At 38.3% G+C, this 23,046-nt stretch overlaps 1 protein-coding gene across 1 annotated transcript; it reads right to left on the bottom strand.

Annotated features, from left to right (window-relative positions):
• Positions 1 to 20,990: 20,990 nt before the first annotated feature.
• LOC145074479 (stress-related protein-like) lies at positions 20,991 to 22,753 on the bottom strand. Its single transcript, XM_079020846.1, has 3 exons — positions 22,611 to 22,753; positions 21,698 to 21,922; positions 20,991 to 21,597 (listed from the first exon to the last, which is right to left on the bottom strand). The coding sequence occupies exons 1-3, from the start codon at positions 22,647 to 22,649 to the stop codon at positions 21,166 to 21,168; spliced, it is 696 nt and encodes a 231-aa protein (XP_078876972.1). The 5' UTR covers positions 22,650 to 22,753; the 3' UTR covers positions 20,991 to 21,165.
• Positions 22,754 to 23,046: the final 293 nt, after the last annotated feature.

Raw genomic sequence — 23,046 nt, 5'->3', positions numbered from 1 at the left:
TCGAGTCAACAAACCCAGGGGGATGATCAATGTAGATATCTTCCTTCTCCTTGCTATACAAGAAGGTTGTCTTGATGTCTATTTGGTAAACAGTGAAGTTCATGTAAGAGGCATATGCAAGGAAGATACAAATAGCCTCCAAGCAGGCTACTGGAGCATAAACCTCAGTGTAATTAAGACCCTCAACTTTATCGAAACCCGCAAACCACCAATCTAGCTTTATTTTGCATAATAACCCCGGAATCATCATGCTTGTTGCGATAGGCCCATCATGTGTCAAAAGACTTTTTGCCCTTTGTTAACTAAACCAACTTCCAAACCCCGAGTTTTTCAAATTGATGTAGTTCTTCATGCATTGCATCCACCCAACTGGGCTCATTCAGAGCCATTTCAACATTATTGGGCTCTATTTGAGAGATAAAGCAAGAGTAAAGACAGGTATTGACATCTCCACCCTGACTTCTGGTTTTAACACCGTCGCGCAGCTGACCAATGATGTTTTCAATCAGATGATCGCGTTGAATTCTTGAAGGTATCTCTTGGCTGATATCATTAAGCGAGACAGGAAGATTGTGAATGTTGACACCTCTTTCATTTGCTGATTGAGCCGCTCCAGACGGCTCTACTACAAACTCATTTGAAATGTTTTCAGGAAAGACTAGTTCCATAAAGGTTGAAGAGACAGCGGAAGCATATTTAGACATGAACTCTCTTTCTATAGGAGTGAGTGGCATAGTTTCAGTATCAGGAATATCATTTTGAGCTGGAGATTTTGGACTATCAGGTTGTACAGATGACTCCCCCTCAGGCGTAGCAGAGGACTCCTCCTTAGATGGTGAAGAGGATACCGTTGGAGGTCTGTAGACAACTTCTTCATCTTCGTCTTCAGAAACATTCTTCGAACCGGAGACAGGTCCAGATAAGCTACCCGAAGACACATTTATTGATTTGAAAAGCGATATGTAATCAAACAACCAATCCGGACCCACTCTAGCATCCGTCTCATTTTCTTCCAACCAACGCACGTCATAAGATTCCACAATCTTCTTTGTCTTCTTATTGTAGACCCTATAAGCGGTGCGAGCAGCATACCCTACGAAGTAACAATCATCGGCTTTGGCATTAAACTTCGAGTTAGTCTCTAGGTGAAGAAGGGTGCAAGGGAAGCCAAATACACGAAAATGACTTACTGAAGGCTTCTGACCATATAGACTCTCATACGGGGTCTTCATCTGAGCTTTGTAGATCAACATGCGATTCTGAACGTGGCAAGCAGTGTTTATCACCGCGGCCCAAAAAAAACTGGTAGTTTAGAGTCACACAACTGTCGGGTTTTGAGCATTCTAACACTCCTAAGTGTACATGCAACCCTAAATACCTTGGATCTATGTTTTCTCTATTATACATGCAAATAAGAACTTCCAAGGCATTAATCCTAGCTAGCATATTATGATGTTCTTAATCTACAAAGTACTAGTTAGAGGACATACCTTTTGATGTAGCTTGATGTCTTCAAGATTTAAGAGCTTAGCCCCAATAGTGTGGAAGCCTCAAGTGGAATCACAAATCACCAAGACACCTTGGAAGACTTTAGAGAATATGAATACTTGGTTCTCTCTTAGTGAAATCGGCTAGCCCTTCTTAGTGTACCACACTAGTGCCAATTTCACCAACCAAGGACATCTTTATATAGTATGGAGGATTAGGGTTAAACCCTAATACCCATGACCTTTCAATTCCTAGGATCCATGGGTTAAACACTCCATGGACTATCCATGAAAGCTTAGCCCAACCTAAATGAACTTGGCCCATTCCATATATATAAGAGTCCATATTTAATTAGTTCCTTTTGATCACTTAATTAATTATAAATTAATTCTTGATCAATACTAATTAAATAATATGATTCCATATTAATATATTAGAACTTATAATATATTAATATTAATCATAAACATACTATTCTCAAAAGATTATCCATATAAATTGTGTCGGTGAAGTGCAACCCAAATGGACCATGTCAGGTCGGGTCAAGTACATACCAAATATAGTTATGCACTTAGACATTAATCCAACAGTCTCCCACTTGGATAAGTCTAAGACTATTATTGTGTATGACTTCAAACCTAACTGGCAATCGTAGCTTTTAAAGCCGTTGTCGAACTCTGATCTTGTCAACGAACTTGTCCATTAGATAAGGGATCATATATTCCTCCATTCTAGATATCATATGGACTGATACATGGATTATAATCATTCTCTCTGTCCATTTGTTGTTTCCCGATTTCTGATTTATGACGACTGACTAATTGAAGAAATCAAATCAGTCCTGGCCCGGCCGAGCACTTCCATTTGTCATCATCAAATCATCGAGGGGCCCACAGATATCACTTTTATCCCGAAGGTAAAAGGAATGGATAAACTTCGACTCATATGGCTTCTTCTACCACTTGTTGAATCATACACAAAGGCACGTTTTATAGCACCGAGTTACCAAATGCGTTTTCGTGCAATCAATGTACAACCAACTCATAGTAACAACTCATATCTCTAGGTTTGAATAATATAAGATATTATCATCTCATGATCACTTGTGATAAAATCCATGAAGTGATTCCAATGAGCGCGGGTTGAATCCAATACTCAGAACTTATGAGCACTCATGAGTGTTGTAGCCCTTTGTCCAACACCTTAGACCTCTACAAGCCAACCCATGACAGTCTTAATTCATATCTACTTCCAACATATGACCGACTGTGGATGGTTTGAATAACTTAGTCATTCCGGAAGAATAACCTAGTTTATTCTGGAAGTCAAAACATGCAAAATGAAACACAATAATAATTGAATCCACTATGGTATCAAAACCTATGAACATAAATAAAACACCTTTTATTTATCACCATATGATTACACATTATTCATTATATACTGTTTCAGCTATCAACTTTATTCTTGAATTTAAAACAATAGTTGTCCCATGCTCCAAGCATGTACACTATGTTTTCTAAACACTAGTCATGCCACACACCAAGTATGCATACTATGTTTGTCTATGATCTTTACTTTGTGAACTAGATCAATTGAACAAAACTCCATTGATCTTCTTTCACAGTCCCAAATCCTTACTGCAAATACAAGAATTCCAAATTCATGCCATTTACTGAAATCTGTTGGATTCTAAACTTATATGCATTGATCCTCTTGTAATGATTATGCACAAAGTCAGAAAGACTTGACAACAATCATTACAGAGTATTCCAAAGGAGATCAGCTCCTTGGAAACATACTTCTTGCATTAAGTTTCCTAATCTTAAACAGATTGAAAAAACTAACTTTGAAACATTTCCAAATTCCATTTTGACTATCACTTCTGAACAAGAGTTGCCTCCTTACAGACTAAGTCAATATGGTCCTTCCATAATTATCACTATACTTCCAACTGTCATTGAGCACCCAATCTTTGGTAAACCTTAGATTGTCCTCGACAATTGTTTAATTCTTTTAGTCATATCCAGTTCTAAACCTTTTCCCTTCTTAATGCCCCAGGCATTTGGAAAGTTTTAGAAAGGATGAATATAGCACATGCAATCGATCCTATATCCGAAGCATATGGGAAACGATTCATGATGTCTCACATAAAGACTAAACTAGTCTTTTGCTATAACATTTCCATTTCAATTTGCCAAGTTCTCATAATTCAGATTATGAAAAGGGATGTCGTATTCATAATCGAATTTTAGAACGCAAATAATGGACTCATATACAAAATTTCCTTATGTTGAGCCATTCCAACATGAAATTCATATATATCCTTGACTAAATGATTAAAACCTCACGATCTAAGCTTATAGATTTGAGATGAAGTATAATTTCCTCTCCCTTAATTATAGCAAAACAACCTTTTCCCAATTGAAACCTTTTGTTTTCTATAATTAACATTGCTAACTTGCAATACTTTATCATAATTATCACGCTCCCACTAACATGATGATTATTATCATAACACTTATGCTCCCACTAGCTTTGACATGTACTCATAAATTAGCTGACTTTCTACCAAAGTTCAGATTTCTGATACTAGATTGTTTTGATAAGACTTTATCAAAAACATACACCTTCCCTTAGATATCACACTTGTGTGTCTAAACAATTATGAAGAGGTATGTCGTAATCATAATGGTTAGACCTTTTTGCCACTTCTCACAAGTCCAGGTTAGTGTGCCGGTAAACCACACACGCTCCACTAACGACTTTGAGAATGCAAACATCACAATTGCTATCTAGCTAAATTCTACTTAGTGAAAGTGTTTCCTCACCATCATTTTCATGAATCGGAGAGAAACCTTATGACACTTAGATTTAATGGTGTATGTGTTCTTATCCATGTGAATTATCAAAACCATAGTCACAAGACAGGGATAATGACAAATCCAAACTCATATGGACTGAACTCAATCTTAATTTCTTGCCACCTGGCAGCTCAAGGGCCTGCCATTGCTTCCAAGTAGTTGTGCAACAAATTGAGAACTCTAAGAACTCATATGAAAAGCCAACTTTAACTGGAATGGGCACGGAATATGTCAACACGATAGGTTATAAACCTCAAGTCGTGTGCTAGTAAAGAACTTCAGGTTCTCTTCTTGATTAGTTCTTGAGACTTTCAAGACCTTTAAGACTCCCACTGTCCTCGTGACCTATAAGACTCCCTTGTCAAACATCCAAGAGATAGTGTGGATTTTTATCAAGACAAACACTTCACACAATTGGCCTAAGTTGGTCTTTGTTTTATCCAAAACATCACAACTTACCAATTTCAAATGTACAAGAGTACAAAACTTTTACTCTTACATTTGACAAGTGTTTTAAACCTTCTTTAAGACATGTCACTCAAATTACAATCTTGGAGTATGACTCTAAGACTTGTATTGGAACGAAGTATGACTCATCTTCTTGATTTAACCATTTCAACAATTCAAGATCCCTCTTCTTAGTCATAAGAATGCACTACGATTTCCTTAGAGAACTAATTGTGCTATGGTTTCTTAATCATTAAGATGATCACAAAATTGATACTAAAGTACTCTCCCATCTTTTCAGATTTGAGAAACTTTTATCCTTCTGCCTAATTTGATTCTTCTTATTCGCTCTGTCATACATTGGAACCTTTTTCCAATGTCTCAGAGTTACACTTAAGCTTGTAAGTATAATCATATTTACTGAGCTTTTGTAAACTATGACGAATAGTCTTACCAATCTTTTGTGGTGGACTTTACCAGTGCACAAGAATGTGTACTCGATCCCTTAGTCCTTCACTTGACTCACACATCCATCTGAACAAGTAATTAGTCTTAATTTTTCCAATACTTGAAAGTTCTCATTCATCATGCTATATAACTTGCATGATTCCAAGTTCCAGTCCAAATGAAACTTAGGTGATGAGAATCTTTCCTTATTTGGTAAATTTAGACATTACCACAAATGAAGAATCAATTTCATATTTCCACTCTTTCTATTATTGGAATCATATAAGCAACAATTTTTTTCTCAAATGCCATTGTAAGGATATTTTAAAATAAATAAAATCTAAGATTTTTCCTTTTATTTTAAAACTTTGCGGAAAAACTTATCCTTAAAATCCATATGAAAACTTGTTGTTATCTATTCCTAAGCAATATCTCATAACTCCTAAGTTGTAGCTCAAGAATCCGATCTTCAAACTATGCGATAGAAATCCATCTACGCCATCAGATTCAACATATTCTTTCTTTAAGTTTCTTCACCTTTCTTTGATTCTTAAAACATAACCATGTGACCTAGTCACATCATGTATCAAGAATCTCAGAATCGAAACTTAGCAGAGTTAGATAGTGGACTTTACCTAAAACTTATTGACTTTAACTTCCTTAGGTAAATTTGGCAGCTTCGCAATCAATGCCCTTCCTTTGGCAATATAAACATATGGACCCTTTGATAATGGTACACGGGACTATCACAGACTTAGCTTTTCTCTTTACCATTTGGTCAACCGAGTTGACTATGGCCGATCCCTTTCCATTGGGAAGAGAATGCTTTCCGGGATTTCCTGTGTCACTATTGTCAATTTCCATCAAGTTTTAAGGAAGTTGATCTTAACAAATAGATAAGATCATTAAGGGTCTTGTCATAGTCTGTTTCATAGGTGTTCCAAAAGAACTCACTATGTGACTTAGAAAGTGATTGAACCACCAACTTTCTCAAGACTTTGACACCCAACTCTCCTGGCTTATCAATATGTGACTACATCTCCAAGATGTGATCACACCTAGACCTTGCCTTGCCAATAGGGCCTGAGTGACCTTAAACTTTTCAAGAACTTGTGGGTTTGGGAGAATAATTGGAGGAGGTGAAGGAAGTATGATTTCCTAGGGACATCATTTTCATTTAGGAAAGCTTGTTTCAAGAGATTTGGGAAGATCATAAATGTCTAAACCAGACATCTTTTGGGAGACATTCAAGATAGTTGATCTTAAGTCCTTAATATGACACCCAATATGAAATATTAAGGCTAGGACCCAACAAACTATTTTATAACTTAGAAGAGGTATGCTGTAATCCAAGCTATAAAATATTTGAAGGTAGGTGAATGACGATTCACCAATTTCCACCAAGATAAACGAAATGTATTATTAGGTTTTAATTGGTTTTGAAACTCCTAGATCTTTGAGATTCATTGAACTGTTCAAAGGCATGTTTCAATCTCGAGTGTGCCCTTCAGGTTTTGTGACTGGGATGCCGAGGATCACAAAACAAGGTGTGAAGTAACCATGCAAATCACTTGGTACCCTTAATAAATTACCCCTCAATCGATGTGCCGGTAAACCACACACGCTCCATCGATACTATGATAAATATTAAGTCACCCTTTACCTACCTTGTTAAGTCTAGGTTAGTGTGCCGGTTAACCACACACGCTCCACTAACGACTTAGACAAAGTGTAAAGTGTAATTTCTTGGATTAACACCTTATTCATATTTTCCTAAGTAACTAAGATTGGGTATTATTAAGAGTTGAGTTACTTAGTATTTATCATTAATACTTTTAATGAAGGGACAATTATAGTCTTGTCAAACCCGTTCGGCTAACGACCCTCCACCAGTCAAGCAAGCGGTGGGTGAGAGTGGACACCCATTAAGTTGCCATTTTATAGCCAACAACCTTATACCCACCTTATATACCAGCTTCGTGAATGAGGCGTACTAGCGTTAAGACTGACTTTACTCTTATACATACATATATATATATATATATATATATATATATATATATATATATATATATATATATATATATTATTAACTTATAATATTATAAAGTAGTTTTGAAACTATTCCAAACTAATTAATTCCATAACTTATGTGTTTAAAGTAGTTTTAATCCAAAAACTCTTCAAGTTCCATAACTTGAGGACAAGTTATGGAAGACTTTAAACTATTAAAGAATGTAACTTTTTCTTTATTTTGTAACTTATGGAATTAATTAAGGTTACACTTTATTTATTTATTTATTAATGAAGTGACTCTTGAACCTCCATAACTTAAGAACAAGACTCTTCATCTTTTGTAACCATTGCCAACTTTTATGAGTTTTATGAAACTTAAATGTGACTTTTCATATAACTTGAGGACAAGTTACAAAAACACATTTTAGAATCATCTCTTAGATTAATTTGGATTGAAAACAACTATTTCACTCAACTTTCTATTAATCTAAGCAACTCATAAGAACAAGATAATTCAAATCAAACTTTTTCATGTAATTAGCCTAATCACTAAACTAATTCAAAACATGAATCTATTGACAATTATCTTTGAAAATGGATTAGCATGAACATTACCACATCAAAAACAAGTTTATAAGTTCAAAAACAGCTTAGGGTAATGTTCCTAGTCCATTTCTAGCCAAAAACCTCGAAAATATGTTGTCTGGGGCTCCTACTCGGCGAGTGCATGAACCTACTCGGCGAGTAGGATGGTTTTACTCATGGACTTGGCGAGTTCATCAGTGGACTCAACGAGTCCAGTGCCCAGAAAGCCAGAAAATCGAGTTTTTCAGCATTTTTCAGCAATTTGCATCAAGTATAATAGAAAACAAGCCTAGGCTCTGATACCACTATTGGGTTTTGAGCATTCTAACACTCCTAAGTGTACATGCAACCCTAAATACCTTGGATCTATGTTTTCTCTATTATACATGCAAATAAGAACTTCCAAGGCGTTAATCCTAACTAGCATATTATGATGTTCTTAATCTACAAAGTACTAGTTAGAGGACATACCTTTTGATGTAGCTTGATGTCTTCAAATTTTAAGAGCTTAGCCCCAATAGTGTGGAAGCCTAAAGTGGAATCACAAATCACCAAGACACCTTGGAAGACTTTAGAGAATATGAATACTTGGTTCTCTCTTAGTGAAATCGGCTAGCCCTTCTTAGTGTACCACACTAGTGCCAATTTCACCAACCAAGGAGATCTTTATATAGTATGGAGGATTAGGGTTAAACCCTAATACCCATGACCTTTCATTTCCTAGGATACATGGGTTAAACACTCCATGGACTATCCATGAAAGCTTAGCCCAACCTAAATGAACTTGGCCCATTCCATATATATAAGAGTCCATATTTAATTAGTTCCTTTTGATCACTTAATTAATTATAAATTAATTCTTGATCAATACTAATTAAATAATATGATTCCATATTAATATATTAGAACTTATAATATATTAATATTAATCATAAACATACTATTCTCAAAAGATTATTCATATAAATTGTGTCGGTGAAGTGCAACCCAAATGGACCATGCCGGGTCGGGTCAAGTACATACCAAATATAGTTATGGACTTAGACATTAATCCAACAACAACATCATCCTTGCAGCGTCTTTTAAAGTTCTGTTTCTCCTGTCGCCAACACCATTTTGCTGAGGGGTGTGAGCGGAGCTGTATTGACGCATAATACCCTTTTCTACAAAAAAAAATGATCGAGAATAGAATTCTTGAACTCTGTTCCGTTGTCGGTACGAAGTTCCTTCACCCGGTTGTTAGTTTGGTTCTCAATTAACACAATGAATTTCTTAATTAGATCAGCAACGCCAGCTTTTTTGGATAGAAAGAAAACCCACGTAAAACGACAGAAGTCTTCAATCACAACCAGACAATATGAATTTTTGTTTATACTGAGAACGTTGACTGGTCCAAACAGATCCATATGTAGCAATTGAAGTACCTGACTGATTGAGTTAACTTGTTTTGGCATGTGTGGTTTTCTGTGATGCTTACATTGGACACATGACACACACTTTTCAAAAGTTATAAAGTCTTTGACAGGCAAACCACGGACCATCTCATTCTTTGCAAGACGGTTCAAGTTCTTGGCGTTAGGATGACCAAGTCTTCGGTGCCACGGCATTGCATTTTGTTCTGAGATTTTTGAAAAGAGGCATGTAACTTGTTCTGGAAGATTGCTATTCATATCAATGATGTAAGCATTCTCATCCTTTTTAGATTTTACAAGAGTCCACTCTTCTGGAATGACAAAGTCTGTCTTGAGAATCATGCATTCCTTATCAATGAAATGCGTAGAATAGCCTTTATCGCATATCTGAGAGACACTCAACAAACTATGCTTCAATTCGGGACCAAAGTTGACATTTTCGAAACTTAACACCCCATTTGTGACGGCTCCTCTTTGATTGATCTTGCCTCCTTCTCCACCCGCAAAGGAAATATATCCCCCATTAAAAGATTGAATGTTGTTCAGTTGGGCTATATCTCCTGTCATATGTAGGGAGCAGCCGCTGTCGACGAACCAAGGTCTGACGACATTCCCCCGCAACTGTCCCTGCAAAATGTGCGGGTTCATTTAGATTTGGGAACCCAGGTCATCACTTTCCTGGGTTGTCCTGATGCCTTTTCAAATTTATCATTATCTAATAACTTCTCAGAGGACATAGATGATGGATTGGAGGCTATTTTGGTCAACCATTGATAATTAGGTTTTCTAACAGTCCCTGGTGGTTTTGAAATAGGATTTTTATCCATTTGCTTAGAGCACCTGGGTGTTCTACTAGAATTGGTTGAAGACCCATTGCTGCTTCTTGACGAAACCGACCTTGTCTTGGCTATGTTCGGTTTTGGCAAACTATTTGGGACTCTGTTATGAAAGGCCCTTTTATGCTTTTGAAAAACAGCCCGTTTTCTACTACGATCATCCTTCCAATCATCATTCCGAGAACGAGTTCTAAAGAACTTTCTAGTTAAAGACCTTCCTATGAATTCGCTCTCTCCTCTTCATGACTCAAAATGTACAAACATTCTATTGGGACAATTCGTAGCTATATGACCACAAATACCACAATTGAAACAAATCTTTCTGTTATTGTTAAAACTTATACTGCATTTTTCAGATTTGTTTTCCATACCAACGCCCTTGCTTTTCTCACATGAACATGAACAAGAATTAGGTTGTGAGACAAGTGAGGGTGCATCAGATGGAGAAACTTGTGAAATTGGTGGTTTTTCATTATTATCATCACAAACATTAAAATTGCCAACCACATCATCAAACACTTTAAAATCATTCAAAACAGTATCAGAAGGTGCAGAAACATCACAACAAACATTGTCGCTAGCAACATAAGAAAAATTAAAGTCTTTATTTAAAACTAAAACTTCAGGTTCAGACTCAGTTTTATTTTCAGAAACGAATCCTTCAACTTCATGCTTTGACTGATTTAAGGATTGATCTGTAGGAGAAGTAGAAATTTTAGTACTTTCAACATTAATAAATCCTCCTGAAACAAAACCAGATGGCTTGACGTAAACCATGGATGGTTCATTGGCAATCTCCTCTTTGGACAAAGGTTGAAACAGATATGAATGATTGAAAGGAGGAGGCACTTTATTATACCATAGACCCTTTGACTGATTATGTTTAAATTGCATACAGTGGTCTATCATATTGGCAACTACCTCACTTGATACATCAAATTTTCGAAAATCAAAATCAGCAGTTTCAAATTTGCCCTTTAATGTTTCAATTTCATTCAATAACTCAACGTTCTGTCTCTTTATGTAGTCATAATTCTCACATTTATTACTATAGTCCTCCTGAAGGCTTCTAAAGTGCTTTATTTTAGATTCTAACTAGGCCTTAAGAGGTTTTTGTCCTTTTCTAAGTTGGTAACCCTCATACCTAAGGTCCTTTACTTCACTACGTAGTGTTTCAATTTCCTCACGGAGAATTTTAACATAATCAATACAAGCTTGAGAGCATGAGGGTAGACTCTCCTTGCTTTTCTTTGGTTCAGGAGTCGAGGATACCATCAGTGCAAACTGCAGCTCCATCATTTGATCTTCAGCTACAACAATCTCAGCGGGAGCATCATCACCAACCTGAGCTAAATGAGCATTTTCCGGCCCTAATATGTTCAGGGCCTGCATCTGATCCTCCCAATCAAAGGATTGTGCAACCATTTCCTTCTCGCTGTTGACTTGTGCACCGCTCCGATTGTTTCCTACTACAACTATTGTCCGATCATTGTTTAATCTTCTTTCTGGCTTCGGGCACTCACGAGCAAAGTGACATGGCTCGTGGCAGTTGAAACAACATAGCTTTCCCTTGCTGAACCCTACCTTCTTGTCAGCACTCATCCCCAAGTTGTTCTTCCCGGTCTTCTTTGCAAATTGTTTTGCCCTGAAAACTGCCATGGTAATTTGCCGTGTGATATCCATTTCTTCGACGTCTTCAGGATGAATTTGATCGAGATCGGAAAATGACAATTGGGGCGGAAGATCTCCAGCTACAAGTGCATTGTAGCAGTTAACAAGCCCTGTAGCAAGAGCAATATTTTCATCACCCTCTTTTCCGTTTGATGAGGAAGCCACATTAGAGGAAGAAGCAGCTTGAGTAGCAACGAATGACTAATTCTGTGAGAATGGCATGGCTGATGCAGCAAGAAGTGAAGTAGCTGATGGAGTGGAAAAAGACTAAACTTGAGCTTGCTGAGCATCAAAGGGTTGACCTGTAGAAGGAAAGGTGAAAGATGAAAGATCATTGTTAGAAGATATCCCAAGGTTTGCAGTTGAGTATGAATTCATGTGATTTATCTCTCGTTGTTTGTCATCAATATCACAGGCCTTGATAACTGCCATCATTTCAGCAAAAGAGAGCCGGATGAGATCCTTAGTTTTCTTTATAACAGCTACATTCATGTCCCATGACTTTGGGAGAGAATTCAGTAGCTTCTTCTTTATTTCAGACTTGGTGTAAAAGATCCCGACAACAGTCATCTCAGTGGTAAGAGTGGTAAATCGCTGCAGTTGTGCCACAAGAGTTTCTCCAGGAATGTAGTTGAACATGTTAAATCGTTGTTGCAGCATATCTTGGGGACTCTCCTTCATGTCTTCATTCCCTTCATAAACCTCGATTAGGACTTCCCACAAAGCCTTAGCAAAGTGTACTCCCTAAAACCTTGAGCAATATCAAGGGACAGGGCCATAGTCAGAGTGGCCAAAGCCCTTTCCTGCTCCTCCACCTTTTCAAAGTCCTTATCGGTGTAATTTTCAACCACTTTATCAACCACTTGCCCCGCAACAGTGGTGGTTATTCTGAAAAGATTTTTTATGATACTTCTCTAGATTTTGAAGTCCTTCATTTTGATGTACTTCTCAAACCTGTACTTCCATTCCGGAAATCCTTCAGCGGACAGCAGTCTTGGAATTCGAGTGGTTGTGCCCATTACAAAATCCAGCTCGTGGTGGTGATTTTGACTTTGTGACTCCATTTAATATTAATTAGAAATTAGATTATTTAAAAAAAAATATTAGTTTCCGGTGAATTAACAGTTCACGGTCAGGAATGGTTTACGGCCGTAAACTCAGTTTACGGTCATAAAAGAATTTACGGTTGATGAGTACGGTTGTTGAAGATGCTATATTTACGGCCTAAGAACCAAGCTTACGGTTCAAGAACAAATAAGTGTTTGCGGCCGTAATCACAGTTTACGGTCGTAAGCTTTGGCCGTAAACTCCCAGAAGTTTGAGAAAACTATAATTTCTGAATTAATCTTGAAACCCTTTCGCAGTAGAAACCAACTTCAATCATAATCAGTGAAGAATTTGATCCAAAACTCGATTGTATTCCGCTTTGACACCGATTTTGCTCTGATAACAATTGTAAGGTCCTGAAACGGATCTTACCAGTGATCAAACAATAAACACAATCAATAACAATCAAGAACAGAGTAGAAATAAGAATATAAACAAGCTTGCACACGCTTCTATTAGCAAAAACGTCTTGTACAACTTGTGGAATAGCAGCCAAGACTCTGAGGCATCAACAACCATTAAATGACCTAGCACAACCCTATTTATAACAAACCTGGGCCGGCCTTTGGGTTTACGGCCATAAACAGGCTTAAGGCCTAAACTCTAGCTTGATCGTAAACTAATACATAAACAACCAAAAATGCATATTTAACCAAAAGACCCTATTAAAGTGAAAGCCTAGACCAAACCATTGATTGGAACCTTCACTGTTCCCTGCCCCACTTGTCTATCACTTGCTCCAATCAAGCTACACATTCGGCTAGCAACATTGATAATTCTAAACAGCTAACCGACCTTGAATACTTGCTATTTTACCAGAAAATTTTCCAATTCTCCTAACTTAGTGTACCAACTACTAACTTCCGCTGACAATCCGGCATAACTCGATCGACCTTACTTAATAGAGTTTCCCCCTCTTCTCCTGGACTAAATCCCTCCAGAGTGAGCAACCTCCATAGGTCACTCTCCCGACATCGCACATCCCGAACTCCAAGGAAATTCGAATCTCAACTAAACACTTCTCGCAACGCCGTTGCTATTCCAAGCAACGAGATCATATACCATATCTTTCAACCAATAATCCTCCTTAATGCTAACCAACTACAACTCCTAACTACTAAGATCCCCATTCATATTATGAATCACGCGAAAAGGTGAACATATTTAAAATACCACATAATCAGCAGATATCAAAATGGAAACATACCTGCAGCTGCATCCGGCTCTGACCTGACCTCCTCTGCTGTAAGCTGGAAAGTGCGTCCCTGAGCCCTTGGAGGTTCAGCTCCACCCTGACCTCCACCCATAGTCCTCAAAGTGGTCGGTGTTGGATCATGCAACGGTCTTGCAACAAGCTGTGGACAGTTGACCATCAAGTGTCCAACCTGATTCCCCAAATTTTGTTATTAATTACCGAGAAGACGTGATACACATAATGGGGAGTTTACCGAACCCTCAACTCACATAACCCTCAATCTGAGAAGCCACTAGGGCCTCCATTCTCCCTATCGGGTTATGAAACTTATCCCCGTTTCAAAACCTCTCCCACTTCCGCATCGTGGGGTAACACTCCCCCACTTAGATTCGACTAAGCCTTCATAATTCATGAAAACTGGAGGATTCTCAATCCTTCTCACTTCCCGACGACCGATCCGAGGCCGACCAACTCTTTCCCACTAGTGTTCCATTACTAGCCCATCCCGAATGATCACACACCTCCAAGAACCAGATGAGAACTTGTTGAACTCCAGAGAACCCATCAGCCACTAACACTTGAGCGACCCCACACTCAAGTCCTGAAGGCCAAGAGATAAATGCTCTAACTAATACCTCGGCAACGAACCCCTTTTCGTTGGCGCTTTCGTCCGTCAATCACCAACGGCTGCTAATACCACTGAGTCCCGACAATGCTGAACAACCATCCTAAGAAACCCTACCTGCGGACTTCCCACATAATACCCCTTTTTCCAAAGGTGTTCCAATAAAATTCCCGCTCTCAGGCTCTTGAATCAGTCTCTTCAAGTTTCACACCTTGACCCAATTATCAACTCAAACGTCCACGGCTGAACTGCAGCACCTGAAACAACCTCTGCCCTAAACCGGGCTACAACTACTCCCAAGACATAATCTACACTCCCAATGTGCAATAGGTTGAACATTCACTCCTTACTGTCCGATGCAAAAGATCCAAGGCAAACCAGACTCCACACTTACTTATGCCAAGACAACCCACCTACGCTCACCGGCGTTGAAATAATGTTACCAACCTCTGCAACCGACTGACCCCAAGCTGGAAAACAACGTGCCCCCGGGTCATAACTCTGCTCACTCCTTCGAGCTTGAAAAACTAAGAGGGCACAATCCATGCCCTACCAAATGACAATCCAATTCATCAATTAGCCATTCAACTTCCAGCTGCAAAACCCCAGCTGAACATACTCATCACTCTTTTCCAGTGTCCCTGCGACGCACATCCCGATCTTGAGCAAAACCCCTGAGCCTCAATCTAGAAACCCACAAGTTAGTCTCTCCCGCTCAACCCGTGGAAATATAACGAGTACAGGTCATCTTCCTGCTCCCAGATAAATGTATCCCTCTGCTCATCAGATTATGCACCAATAACAAGCCCTGGTTCTGGAAATCTTGTCCAACTCCTCTCCCTGCCCTTGTTACAGTTGTTGAAGCTGTTGCGGCAGCCGTCTCGGCAATGGTTGCATAGTGCTCGTCGAAATACTCAAACATGGCGGTCTTAATAGATTGAAACATTCCCAAAAACTATTCCCGTACAACCCCGATCACCTCCTCTAGGGTGATCTCACTAACACGGTCCTCTGACAATGCTGGCCTATCCTGGCTGCCAGCTCCCGATCCAAACCTGGATCCGGTCTCAAGATGCCTCGTAACCACCATTCTGGTAATATACCAGAAAGATCTCTGATAACCCATATAGTGACAAGAACCAATTCCCAACCAAACCCTAGGGGTTGTGACTTCCTTGCTTCGCGTACTGTCCCGTGCTTTCAGTAGTACGGGTCCATACTACCTTCCAAACCTACCCATATTTGTCTCAAGTATCATCACAATGCCCTAACAATATACATAATCATAGCGAGCGCTCAAACCCCACTCCTAGAGGAATGCTAAACATCTCATAACTTGCCTCACAGCCTCTCACAACCCACCGATGAAACTTCCACCAACCCTGCAACCCTCATATATGCTAACCATACATAACGTTGGACCCTACAGACTTTCAAATACTCAGTCCTACTCTAAGCCCACAACCAGACAAGGCACAGGAAATAAAGCCAAACCAAACATTCTCAGGCTATAAGATCTTAATTATGTACAATCGTGATGCATATACTAAGCAACTAGAGTAACGATGTCAATTTCATATAAGTAAAACCCTAGGCTATCAGGTATCATGTAATCAAGCAATTCTATCATTCAATTCCTGAAGATCCCTAACCTAGTACCAGCATGTTGTTCTAACATATTACATAATCAAATACTATATGGTATTTTGGGGTCTATCCGCGAGCTCTGGCTGATCGTACACTACATCCTCCTTTATCATTTGAAAACCATTTTAGAAATCATTTTAAAATCTTTCCTTGATTTGAGATTGGATTCACATGAGTGTTCCTCCAATTCACTCAAACCAAGGCTCTGATACCAACCTGTAACATCCATAGAATTCAAGCCAATTTAAAACTTTTTAAAACATTTAAAACCATTAAGTTATTACATTTTACTTTCAAAATAATATAAACATCAGATCATCCCCAGAATCAATCATGAAAATGTAAGGAGGTGCACGATTACGCCTTCTCCTTCCCGCGATCATCAGAATACCTGAAACAATAATCGATAAATGTAAGTTAGAAAGCTTAGTGAGTTACCCCCAAAATACCAACGCCATACAGATATAATCATATCATATAAACATATAAGAAAATAGAAAACAACATGTATAATGAGCCATCTGTCTCACTGGACCGACTCCCGATCCTCCGCCTATCTGGACCGCTCTCCGAGCCATCGGCACGTCTGGACAGCCCTCCTCGGGGCCTTCGGCCTATCCGGACCACTCGCTGGGCCTTTGGCCTGACTAGATTTACCCGGGCCGGGGCTGCAGTCTACCCGGTCCGGCCGGGGTGTCTTGGCACTACAGCACTCAGCAGGACCTGCCTCAACCCTTCCCCAAACCAATAAACTGTTGGATTAATGTCTAAGTCCATAACTATAATTGGTAAGACTTGACCCGACCCGGCATGGTCCATTTGGGTTGCATGACATCATGCACTTGGATAGACTAAAATGAGAGAAATAACACTTTAAGGTTTATTAATATATTATAAGTTCTAATATATTAATAAGATTATTTAATTAGTATTGATCAATAATTAATTTAGAATTAATTATGTGATCAAAAGAAGACTAATTAAATATATGGGTTGATTGTGTAAATCATCCATACTTATATAGTGGGCTAATGCTCCATGGATTATCAAGTTGAGCTAAAACCCATTGGATGCTCCATGGATGCTCCATGGTGTATTTGAACCCATGGATCCATGGAAATGGATAGCCATGACAATTAGGGTTTACCCTAATTGTAACACACTATATAATGATCTCTTGCTTGGGAAAATCGGTGACTATGATATGCATGGAGGGCAAGCCGATTCTTGAAGTGTTCTAATTTCTCTTTAAGTTATTCCAAGTGCTTATGGTGTTGTGTGAACCATTTGAGGTTTCACACTTGGGGCACTAGGCACTCAAGCTTCATGAAGACAAGCACCAACAAAAGGTATGTTATTCTAACTTGTGTTATTCAAAGTTTTGTATGCTAGAATAGAACAATACCTTGGAAAGTTGATATTGGCATGTACAATAGAGAAAACATAGATCCAAGGTATTTAGGGTTGCATGTACACTTAGGAGTGTTAGATTGCTCAAAACCCAACAGATGTGCACATACATATAACAAGTAAACATACATATCTAACAGATCACTAACATGGCAACCATCATATAACCAGGATACCGATCTAACCGATCAATAACATAGCAACCATCCTAAGCCAGGATGTAATCTAACATAGCAATAACATAGCAACCATCCTAAGCCAGGATGTAATCTAACATAGCAATAACATAGCAACCATCCTAAGCCAGGATGTAATCTAACATAGCAATAACATAGCAACCATCCTAATCCAGGATGTAATCTAACATAACAACCATCCTAAGCCAGGATGTAATCTAACATAGCAATAACATAGCAACCATCCTAACCCAAGATGTAATCTAACATAGCAATAACATAGCAACCATCCTAAGCTAGGATGTAAATCATAAAGGGTCGGCCTTGGTGCCATAGACCCTGTTGATATAGTGAGGAGAACTCACCTGCAATTGCCGACTGAAGAGATAAGACCAAGCTGCTCCGACCACTGACACGAACTTCACCACAGAACACTACCAAAGAACCAATTCCAAAATTACCAAAATACCCTTGGAAGTCAACTGGTCAACTCTTGGTCAAAGTCAAAGTCCTCAGTCAAATTCAACCTTCCTGGTTGATTCTACTCGCCGAGTCAACCCGTCGACTCGTCGAGTTCCCATACTCAGAAACTCCCATAACACCCCAAGACTCGTCGAGTCCTCGATCTCCAAGTCTCATCCTGCTCAACTCATAGAGTTGTCCCTCGACTCGCCGATTCGAGGCTTAACCAGAAGAGGTTAGGGTTCCACGACCAGACTCGTCGAGTCCAAGAACAGATTCGCCGAGTCCAAGGAAATCTTCAACAGACTCGTTGAGTTGTTCTTCCAACTCGTTGAGTCCATACACATGTTCATACAACTCGTCGAGTACACCCATGTGACTCGTCGTGTGTCTCCATTTCTTAATCCATACAGTGGCTTTTCGATCCATAAAGGGGCTCCAATCCATAGATCAACTCTTCTATAGTCTAACCCACACATAAAGTTGCAAACTTTACATGAAACCGAGGAGTTAAAGGTCCAAATCAATCTAGGGCTAAGGTTTAAGACAAGAGGCTTCACCAACAACTCACTGACTGATGCTTTATGACATTCTAGACCAACACAAGTCTAGATCTGGAGTAGCAACCTCAGATCTAATCTCCAAACCTAAAATAGATCTTAAACATACCAAAATGGCCCCAAATCTTATCCATGAATAGATCTAGATGCAAAAGAGTGAAGGTAACAACTTATTACCTCCAAAATGTGCCCAAACTGAAGTAGATTCTAGATCCACACCACTCTCTTGATGCAAGCCTTTTGATCTTCAAGTTTCTTCCACTAGAATTAACTTCTAAAGCTTCAATCTCCCTCCAAGGCCTCACACACACGAGTTTAGGGTTTTTTGGATCTCAAAGGGTGCTAAGGAGGCTGAGGGGAGGACATAACATCCTTTAAATAGGGTGAAAACCCAAAGATTAGGGTTTTCTCTACTCAGCACCAACTCATCGAGTCCAGCTGCCGACTCGGCGAGTTGGTCACTTAACTCGCGACCAGAATCCCACTCCGACTCGACGAGTAAACACACCCACTCGCCGAGTCCACCCCCTAAATTCACATTTCACCCTTGAACTCTTGCTTCTGAACTTGGGATGTTACAAAACTCTTATGTCATGTGATGTTTGTATTTTGGTTAAACTGTTTTGTGTTTTGTATCACCAAAACAATTAATGTTGGTACTTTGACATTTTTTTTTGGTTAAACTCTAATGTAATGCTTTTGTTTTAATGTTATCTAATGGATGAATTATTGGTACTTTGACATTTGTTTTTGGTCATTTCATTTGGCATGTTTATTGGTCATATGTTGAATGAAAAGTACTAAAAGATACAATTTGCGGTGGAGCTATGAATATACCAAATATTTACCCTTTCTCTCCCAATTGCAGCAATACAAGATGGTAATAATCCATTGTAAGACAACAACATGCAACTATTAAGTGTACCAAAATATAACCTTTCATTAAAATGCAGCAATACAAAGATGCTAATATTACCCTGGCATTTGATGATCTTCAACCAAAAACTACTACTGATATACCTAATACTACAACTTGTAAACAATTATCCCAAAAGACAAAACCCAACTGACAATTAACAACATTTTGAAGTTCCGATTTTGGATTTCAAGTTCTTCATTCTGGATTTCAAGGTCACGATTTTGGATTTGAAGTTCTTCATTATGGATTTCAAGCACAAGATTTTGGCTTTCAGCCTCATGCTTATGGTTTTCTTCATCTACCCACGAAATAAATCCACTTCTTGGGCCTTGAAGTTTTCAATAGCCTCAATTAGCACAAACTAGGGTTAAAATAGAAAATTACCAAAAAAAAATTGATAACTCGATACTTCTAAAGGGCATGCATAAAATGACATACCAGGGTTTCTCTTTGTCCCTGAAGTTCGTATAATCCCTATAGCTCCACAATTGCATTTCGCCATAATAAATTTTATGGATCTTCAATCTTCACGATGCAAGAGAAATGGAGTAGAAGTCGAGAAATGGAAGCACCGATTGAAAAAAGAAGGAAAAAGAAGTAGTTTTAAGTCTGTTGAATTATGAAAGGACAAAAATGCCCCTAGCATGCCACTCATGTGAGGTGTTCCTAACCCCAAATCAGACGGAAAGTAAAGTAAGGGTCTAGGCGGGTAAAAATTTAAAGATATGGGGATGATCTGAATTAAAAAAAATTTCTAGGAACGAAACATACACCAAACCATAGGGACCATGTAGTTTTCTCTTCTTTTTATTAAAGTGCACCCACAAAAAAAGATGTATGCAATTCCTTATTAAGTCGCAACTAACTACATGCAGTTCCTTATTATATAAGGTGCAACTATAGTAGAAATTTCCGTGTCCGCCGCTCCAAAAGAACCTCCTCGGAAATTTTTCGAAAGTTTCTTAGGAAAACTTTGTTTCCTCCTAATTTTATTGAAAAAAGCTAATTCGAAGGAACGTGCAAGTAGTACGTGTGCGTGTGCCGGAAAAATGACTTTATTTCTGCAGTGATTTATCAAAATATTATCCCACATGTACATACGTAATAATAATAATAATAATAATAATAATAATAATAATAATAATAATAATAATAATAATAACCCAAATTACATTCAAAACCTACATTAAAATTGTCAACCATCACTCGATCGTGTATCTCATTTCAGGTAAACTTGACAGAAAACGAGAAATATTAATTGCCAAATAAACCACAACCAATAATATATAATGTTATAATCAATGCGCCACAACAGCTCCTTCTTCTCCACCATGAACAACTGGTTCTGGTTCAAATTCTGCTTCTTGCTCCGGAGACTTGAACACCTTAGCAATCTTCTCAGTAGGCACCAATGGCAGATATGAAGAAACCTGGTATCCGTCCTCCGCTGTTTGCTGAACAGTCTCATTGTACTTTTCAGACAAGAACGCCGCTGCTGGTATAACCACCTTAGCCACACTACGAAACAATGGCATTTTATTAAGAGAATGCCAAGCTGAAGCTGCTTGTTGCTCTGCAACTGGCTCATATTTCACCAACAGCTCTTTTGCACTCGGCTCTAGCTTCGTGTAAGCCGATTTTGCAAGCCCAGATGCTGTTTCAACAACTCCATGGTTCTTGATGTCCTTCGCGACATTAGTAGACATGGCTTTTGCAACAGACTCATCAACCTGTAACCATGTTCATAAATTTCAAATCTTTTTGGTGATATATTAACAAGATTGATGTAATGATATTTGGAGGAAAAGAGAAGGAGAAGATGATGATTACCTTTCGATCAACAAACTTGAGTACTTCACCAGGGACGTTATGGAATGTATCACATGCAGGGCTAATAACGGTTTTGAGAGTGCCTTCTATTGCCTCTACGCCTGGTTTGAGTGAACCGCTGTTTTCTTTAGCGTAATCATAGGCTTTTGATGCGTATGGAGCTGCATGCTTTGCTGCTTCTTGGACGAAAGTTAGGTACTTTAACTTCTCTTGTTCGGTTTGAGCCTTTGGTAACAAAAAGAAGAAATCGATATTAAATGCATTTCTGAAAGGATCATATTAAGTGTTCTTGACTTTTTGGTATCAAGAAATATGTTTCCATCACTCAAGCACGCAATATAACAAATCAATGAAAGGTATTTTCCATCAAATAGTACACAATTAGTTTGCAAAATATCATGATGAACAACTTCACTAGATTTCAGGCATGAATCATTATAAACCATATTATAAACACACAGCGAATCAACAAAATCACCTAAAAGAGTCTCTAATGTAATCTTTTGTTTAGCTTTGTAGCAATTATGTGAGAATATGTAGCATCAATAATATTGGTGTAGAATATTAGAAGATAGAAAAGTGTATTTATTTTAGTCGATTTATAAGTTCATAAATTTAGCATCACGAAAACCACATATGCCTTTAATTACTTTGAATTATCCTAAATTTTGGAAGGATCAAAAGAATGCAAACAATTTCTCATATATTCTTTTTATGTTACTAACACTTAATTTCATCTAATCACTTTCTTTTTCACCGACGCTTAGGGGCAACCAGCAACGATTTTTTATCTTTGTAACAAATGAATCGAAATGGAATCAAAGTCCCAAACTAAACATACATGCTAAAATAATTCATTTAAAAATAAATACACAATAGCATAAACTACGGTTAAACATTAGAAAACACGAACCTCTGGTTGATTGTAAACTGTAATAGCGTTTTCGGCCATGATCAAGATGGAAGATTCAAAGAGAGAAGAGATCGTTTATTATAATGTGATTGTTGCTTAACTGTGAAGGTTTTCGTATCCAACAATCGATGAATCTATATTTATATACAATACACAGAGTCGGTTATAAACAGCAGTCCACATTTTCCACGGAAACCGAGAGTTTCATGCAGGATGCAATTGCGTCACCGTGTAAGCAAGTGTGGGTCCAGAAGTGTCGACTGTTATTTTAAATCTATGGGCATGTTGCACTTGGGCCCCAGAACATATGTATTTAATCGAAAGAAGCCTCTGTACTTTTTAAATCGTCCGTTAAATTCCATTAAAATTTCAAGTTCGAGGATCAACTAATCCCTCGGCAAGTCTTGTTTTAAAATTTATATTTATGTTTAATTAA

Source organism: Lactuca serriola, chromosome 9 (assembly GCF_051521515.1).
Source record: "Lactuca serriola cultivar US96UC23 chromosome 9, Lser_US96UC23_V15, whole genome shotgun sequence".
NCBI lineage: Eukaryota > Viridiplantae > Streptophyta > Magnoliopsida > Asterales > Asteraceae > Lactuca > Lactuca serriola.
This window is presented reverse-complemented; position numbering and strand designations above follow the sequence as displayed.

Excerpts from the sequence above, each read along its gene's own strand:
- LOC145074479 (XM_079020846.1), bottom strand. The coding sequence starts at position 22,649 with ATGGCCGAAAACGCTATTACAGTTTACAATCAACCAGAG. Across the intron at positions 21,923-22,610 it reads CAGTTTACAATCAACCAGAG|GCTCAAACCGAACAAGAGAA; the intron begins GTTCGTGTTTTC and ends TTGTTACCAAAG. Across the intron at positions 21,598-21,697 it reads TCAAGTTTGTTGATCGAAAG|GTTGATGAGTCTGTTGCAAA; the intron begins GTAATCATCATC and ends ACATGGTTACAG.